This window comes from Silurus meridionalis, chromosome 16, assembly GCF_014805685.1.
Source record: "Silurus meridionalis isolate SWU-2019-XX chromosome 16, ASM1480568v1, whole genome shotgun sequence".
NCBI lineage: Eukaryota > Metazoa > Chordata > Actinopteri > Siluriformes > Siluridae > Silurus > Silurus meridionalis.
In genome coordinates this window covers 16054454-16061729 of record NC_060899.1, presented here as the reverse complement: position 1 = coordinate 16061729, position 7276 = coordinate 16054454, and the positions used below count along the sequence as shown (strand labels likewise).

Sequence of the window (7276 nt, the reverse complement as noted above, 5' to 3'; positions counted from 1 at the left end):
AAAACCTGACGTAGGTTTAATGTATGTTTAAATCATTTATAAAGAGAGAAAGAAATAATGAAACAAGGAAAAAAATCTGAAGGCAAAAAGATGAAGATGTCTTAAATGTATTCACACACACACTTCACCTTTACAGAAAGTGGGGCACGTATTCCACTGAGAACCGTAAGAGAAATAAAAAAGTCATTTTATGTGTGTGTGTGTGTGTGTGTGTGTGTGTGTGTGTGAGAGAGAGAGAGAGAGAGAGAGAGAGAGAGAGAAAGAATCAACATATTTTCTGTTTTCACATTTATTTGGAGTGTGTTTAGGAATATCTGAATTATACGTTTAGACAATAAAAACACACACGAAACACGAAACCCCCAGACCACATGCAGGATCACACGATGATCAGTGTTCAAATGATCAAATTACAATAGATCAGAGTGGATTCTTAAACTTCTATTCACAGGGATTCCTTGTCCCAACCCTGGTTTAACACTTTCCCTGTCAGCTGAATCAGGTGTGAAGGGTGTGTGGGGCACTAAGTGGTCCCCAGGACCAGGAGACAGAAACACGGGACCTGATAGCAGGTTCTCTTAAAGATACAAAGCAAATCACAAGCAGCTGTTGTGAACATTGGTAAATCCGTATTTCTAATGAAACCTCCAGCAATATTGGATCATAACTAGAATAAGGAAATGACCTACAAAATTGGAGAATTTAAAAATACAGTACATGCAAGGAGGGAAATACATTATACACGTTCTAATCAGACACTGTGACACTAATAATGATGAACTTGGTGTGGAAAAGATGAAACTGGAGCAAAAAATGAAGGCCATTCAGGAAGTAAACAAGATACGGTACTGTGAAATGTGTAGTTGATTGGAAGGATCAGAATCATATTGGTTCAGAAAACACATAATACCATAGTGAGTGTTCAGGCACTACCACATGGCCGATTACTTTTGACCAAACAGGTCTATCACAAATAACCGATACCAATGAATTACAAAAGAATAGACTCAGGTGCAGCTAAAGTGCATCAGTGAGAGCTACATCACCTGCGTAACTGTGCTAACTGCATGGTAAGTGCTACAGTAACACTATGGAGTTTGTACACTGCCACATACAGTATGAGGTGATATCAAAAAGTTTGGAGACTCGATCTGTTTACAAGAAAGTACTTTATTAATTTATGTTTACACACAATCACCTTCAAAATAGTCTCCTTGCACAGCAATACAGCGCTCCCAGATCAGTGCTCCCTGTGACTGTGCGTGCAGCCTTGTGCTGCCATCTGTTGATGTATTACACAAATTACATAAATTGTCTCGAAACTTTTTGATACCACCTTTATATATATAAGTTATTAAGCCATTCAGGCTTCACATTCAGCCTTCAAACAGCAAGTAGGTCTTTGGAATAGTGATTGGAAGACCTTCCTTTTTTTCTTTGTCTTTTGTCCTCTTTTCCCCTCACCATTCGAGTGCTCGGAGAGAGAGATAGACTTGCGGAGGTGTCTGATGCGCTGCTCGTGTTCCTGGATTTTGTGCTGAAGGTGATTCTGGATGGCAAAGCCAAGAGATTCCATATCCACAGCTGCTCCATAAATCTCCCACGTCATGCCTTGTTCATCCCATGCCACCTCAGGAAGCTGACCGGCCTCTGCTTGGTCTACATCTCTGTCCACTTGCTTGGGTTCCTTTTCAAGGCCGGGGATTGATGAAGATGCTTGTGGATCTTTCCTTCCAGGCAAAGCCAGACTCTCACACACAGTGGACTGGCTGCACAATTCAATCTGGATTTGACAGACATGATGCCGTGCAGGTTTTGGGGAAATAGAAGACTTGTGAGGGGTTGAGCTTAAAACTGAATTTAAGACAACATCTTGACTAAGTCTATTTTGGAAGCTCATATTGGCAGTTACAGAAACCTTCTCACGGTTACTGAGGATAGCCCTATGATCAATTTGGCTCCAGAATGGATGTGTGATGTTTGGACTCATGGTTGTGTACTTGTTGCTGACCTCTACAACGGCCTGAACTCCAGCATCCTCATACAGGAGCTCCGTCTGCAGGACAGCATCAAGGGTTTGAACAGGAACAGGGTTCTCCTCAGTCATTGTCGCAGCATCTTTGAAGCACTTGAAGATCTGGTTCAATGTCTGTCTTTCCTTCCTTTCTTTCTCTTTGGCCTCAGTGTTTCGGTCCTGGACTTTCTTTTCTTTTTCCATTTCCTCTTCTGTCTTTTTTTCCTGGATATTCCATTTATATTCACCTCCTATTTCAACAAGGGCTTCCCTTCCTTCCATACCGTCTGTCAACTTCTTTCTTTTATCTCTCGCACACATTCTCTCCTGGTCCATGGTATTTTCATCTGTCTTGCCTCTTGTCTCCTTTACCTGGGATGCAGATGTGGTGGTTGCCCCTGGAGATAACTGGAGTCTGTCTCGTGAAAAAAAGGGACCTTTAGATGCTACCTGAAGAGTGACGTCACTTCCCTTGAGGTTGCGTTCCACTTGTATGTCCTTAAGGATACCGTCTTTATTCCTGGCAATGTTCTTCTTTTCATCTTCATCCTCGTCTTTATTTTTCTGAAACATTTCCAGCTTGCTCTGTTTTGTCCCCAGGGCTGCACACTAAGTACCTCTTGAGTGTTTTCCATCACACGTGTCCCGTTGTCATTAGATTTCAATTGGAATGCAAGTGATGCTTCCGTTTCTTTGCTGCTCCTCTTTGCTTCAGTTTGGTCCACAGCAGTCGGTGGAAAAGGACCTGATTTCAGATTTATTTTGTGGTCTCTTGGTGCTGTTTTTTGGACTCAGTCTTGAAGCTTGCTTTGGGCTTGTTATGGAGAAGTCCTGGGTGAGGCTCTATCTGGATATTGTTAGTGAATTATTATTGCTGAAAAATGTGGTTGATTTTGCAGCTCTTGATGTTACACTCGCACTGGAGTAAATAAAATGAAAATAAAATGATAAAAGTTCAATTAAAGTTGACTTCAGGCTGTAATATAATAAACAATATCAGTATTAATTTGGTACTGATTATTCAACATAGCTTTCGAGTTTGGCCAAACCAGGACTTTAAACATAATCAAACAATAATGTGCATTTTTTAAAACCTGAGAATCAGACCACAAATTCTAGATCTTCTCCCCAATTCCTGCTAAGAGCTTTTCTCTAGATTATAGAATGTGGCAGAAGGCATTCGTCCATTTTGTTCTTTCTAGTTTTTTCTCTAACAGCAGATCTGAAAGCAGTGCAGCTCCAAACCGCAGGTTTATTTAAGATTCATAAATTCACTTGAATATGTTGCTATAGTAACAGCGTGTTTAATGTACAGCAAATGAATTAATACACGTGTTATCTCTAATTTTTAGATGCTTTATGAAAGAAGTCTCCAGTGTCAGTGCGTTGCTCATTAAAGTGGAGTAACTTTAGGGTTTTGAATATGGGATGGAAAATATGGGAATATGGGATGGAGAATATGGGATGAAGAATATGGGAATATGGGATAGGGAATATGGGATAGGGAATATGGGATGGATAATATGGGAATATGGGATAAAGAATATGGGTTTGAGAATATGGGAATATGGGATAAAGAATATGGGATCGAGAATATGGGAATATGGGATAGAGAATAAGGGAAGGAGAATATAGGATGGATAATATGGGATGGAGAATATGGTAATATGGGATAGAGAATATGGGATAGAGAATATGGGATGGAGAATATGGGAATATGGGATAGAGAATATGGGATGGAGAATATGGGAATATGGGATAGAGAATATGGGATGGATAATATGGGAATATGGGATGGAGAATAAGGGATGGAGAATATGGGATAGAGAATATGGGATAGAGAATATGGGAATATGGGATGGAGAATATGGGAATATGGGATGGAGAATATGGGAATATGGGATGGAGAATATGGGATGGAGAATATGGGATGGAGAATATGGGAATATGGGATGGAGAATATGGGAATATGGGATGGAGAATATGGGATGGAGAATATGGGATGGAGAATATGGGATGGAGAATATGGGATGGAGAATATGGGAATATGGGATGGAGAATATGGGATGGAGAATATGGGATGGAGAATATGGGATGGAGAATAGAGGGATTTACATTTTTAAAAAGATCTTACTTATACACTGTTTTCTTATTATTAACTTTGTCACATAGAAAGACAGATAGAAAACAGAGAAAATGACCTGCACACATTCTCAACAATGAAGCGAGTAATTGCTGTGCTATAAGAGGAATAAAGAACTTCATGGTGGTCACAGTAACTCTGCTTCATCACACTACCTGTCGTTTATTCTTTTATACTTCGTGCATATATTACGATCTTAAAAACAACAACAATGACGTCACTCTGAGACACTTCACCTTCTCTAACCGTGCAGTTTCACCCCCCACGTGCACAAATCTGTGCAATAAGATCATGCAACCCACCTGCTCCAGACAGTTAGAGATGACACAGGTGCAAGCGCGGATCCTGAGCGCTTCCAAAGCTGCGCATCATCATAACCATCATCACCACCACCACCATCATCATCATCATCACCAAACGGTGCACCGTTTCCGCGTGGAATCTAAAGCAGAGACGCACATGCCCATATCAGAGTGCAGCGTGAAATGATGCAGGAAAATGTCGGACGTGAGAAACGCGCTGTGTGTGTGTGTGTGTGTGTGTGTGCACGCGCGTGCGTGTACACTGTCTCGAGCTCCGGCTTCTGCTGATACTTCACGTCTTGACTGTAGACACGAGACATGAATTGCATGTCCTAGAAAAAAAAAAGATCGGTACCTGTTGCACATCTCACCGGGTGATGCTGGAGATGTTCCTCCACAGGAGTTGTGTGGCTTTATAACCGCTCATAGCTTTGGTCCCAGATAATAATAATGACAATTATTAACGATATGATGATGATGATGATGATGATATATGGTGGAGAGTGTGATTTTTGTGGAGATGATCCTCATCCTGTTATGTCCTGACAGGTGTTTACAATAAGGTTATGGCTATGAAGGTCACCTAGCAACCTGCCATTAATGTCATGAACACCTGAGAGAGAGAGAGAGAGAGAGAGAGAGAGAGAGAGAGAGAGAGAGAGAGAGAGAGAGAGAGAGAGAGAGAGATCACCTGTTTAATTAGAAACAAAAAACAATACAGTGTTTGGGATTTTCCACAGAGAAAACACACTTCTGGTTCTCGTGTTCTCTGTATAAACACAATATGACAGTATTCAGGACACCTGACTTCTCCAGCCATATGTGGACATACCACGAAGTTGGAGATACACAACTGTATCAGACATCTCTGGATGCAGTGGCATGAACTTTTCCCTTCATTTGATCTAGAAGACCCAAAGCCTTTCCATGAAGATCTGCTTTACATGTGTGAAAGATCTCCTGCTTTAGAGCTTCAACCCTATTAAACAGCGCTGACTGCACCTCAGGCCTCCTCAGTTCACCTACAGCAGTACCTGACGTTACTCACACCCGTGTTTTCCTCTAAATCTAGTGGAACATTTTCCCAGAAGAGTGGAGCTCATTATAACAGTGATTGTGGACTAAATGTGCAGTGAGATGTTTAAAAAGCATATAACAGTGAACAGTGAGATTGAAACTGAATCCACCCTGACACACACACACACACACACACACACACACACACACGAACACACACTCACACTCTCAGCCCTCAGATCACAAAAACACCTGACTCTGTCTGTATTTGGAGAAAAGCTCTGTGGTTGATCTATTTGTCCTCTGCACCTGCATGCTCTTCAGCTGAGTGCCTGGTGTGTGTCACTTTTTCAACCTCCACATTAACACACACACACATACACACACACACACACCTTCTATCTGTCTCATGGCCTCGGAGTGCAGAAGGTCAGAGAGCCGTTTCTCCATTCCTGACTCCAAGTAGCAGCTCAACACCAACTCCAGCATGTGGGAGGAAAACTTTGACACAGAGAAGTAAGTGTGTGTGTGTGTGTGTGTGTGTGTGTGTGTGTGTTTATCTGTCTTTGTTAGCTCCAGACTTTATCTATGAATCTAGAAATCTTCATGTTTGTCCTTTACGTCTCTGTATTTGCCTAACAGTTAGAATGATTCTAATTAAATGTAATAATAATAATAATAATAATAATAATAATAATAATAATAATTAGATAATTGGACTCATTCTTCCAATTAAACTGGTTCCTATAAAAAATTCTTAATTATACATCTACATTTTTTTAAATGATTCAATTCATTACATTTTAATTAATACAAATTAAATGTAAATTTAAGTTAATTAAGAGATAAATAAACACTATAAAAAATAATCCATCCACCCATCCATCCGTGCTCTCTTAATAAGGTGAAAGAATACACATAGTCATGTTACCGAAAAGTTTCTCCTCCTCCATCTTGAAAAGGTCAGAAAAACATAACGTTACAGCTGGACAACATTATTCTGGATTTACACACTTTTATACGTTTCTTTGTGCTGTATAAGTCCCTGTGAATGAGCCGTGATTATAGAAATAATAACGTATTAGACATGCATTCATAATAATAATAATAATAATAATAATAATAATTAAATCTTGTATAATTTGATTCAGTCATGGAGTGGGCAGGAAGAGAGATTATTCCCCAGTGTCATGGAGCGAATACTTTGAGATGATGGATGACGTTGTGGTGGGATCAGCAGAAACCAAGGATATATCCTTTCCGGCCCCACACACACACACACACACACACACACACACACACACACACACACTGTGTCCTATAGTTCCTGCGTCTCTGCACAGTTTGATTCTTTGACAGGTGTGTGTACGTGTTTCGTGTGTATAAGAGCGGACAGGACGGTCCACTGCTGGTTCTGCTGCATGGAGGAGGACATTCGGCCCTGTCCTGGGCCGTCTTCACTGTACGTCACAACTGATTTATTCCTTTTATACCACATTCATTTCCCAGCAAGTTTCACTCGGACCAATCAAAATCCAGAATCCATCATGTATAATGTACATCATCACTATTATATCATATATAATCATTATAAGTTGAAAAAACATCAAGAGTTCTCCTGTCTGTGCCTCCGCAGGCAGCCATGACAAGTAGGGTCACCTGTCGGGTTCTGGCCATGGATCTACGAGGGCATGGTAAGGTCAAAGGTCAAGCATATGAGAAAAAAAAGAAAGAAAAATAATACCATTTGTGTGTTCTGGTCACGCTGGTGTGTATTCCAGGTGCTACTCAGGTCCGGCA

General features: G+C 40.7%; 2 protein-coding genes across 2 annotated transcripts in view; one reads left to right on the top strand and one right to left on the bottom strand.

The window, feature by feature from the left end:
• Nucleotides 1-288: 288 nt before the first annotated feature.
• On the bottom strand, nt 289-5962 carry gprin3a (GPRIN family member 3a). The gene is made up of 4 exons (XM_046869472.1): nt 5872-5962; nt 4815-5072; nt 4460-4599; nt 289-2933 (listed from the first exon to the last, which is right to left on the bottom strand). The coding sequence occupies exon 4, from the start codon at nt 2585-2587 to the stop codon at nt 1364-1366; it is 1224 nt and encodes a 407-aa protein (XP_046725428.1). The 5' UTR covers nt 2588-2933; nt 4460-4599; nt 4815-5072; nt 5872-5962; the 3' UTR covers nt 289-1363.
• Nucleotides 5865-7276, top strand: part of LOC124398933 (protein phosphatase methylesterase 1-like) — a 6367-nt gene continuing 4955 nt past the window's right edge. Inside the window, exons 1-5 of the mRNA XM_046869473.1 lie at nt 5865-5992; nt 6628-6727; nt 6846-6938; nt 7113-7170; nt 7258-7276. The exon at nt 7258-7276 is cut by the window's right edge and continues 33 nt beyond it. Of these exons, the coding sequence (XP_046725429.1) occupies nt 5964-5992; nt 6628-6727; nt 6846-6938; nt 7113-7170; nt 7258-7276 (299 nt within the window). The 5' untranslated portion in view covers nt 5865-5963. The remainder of the gene's footprint in view (nt 5993-6627; nt 6728-6845; nt 6939-7112; nt 7171-7257) is intronic.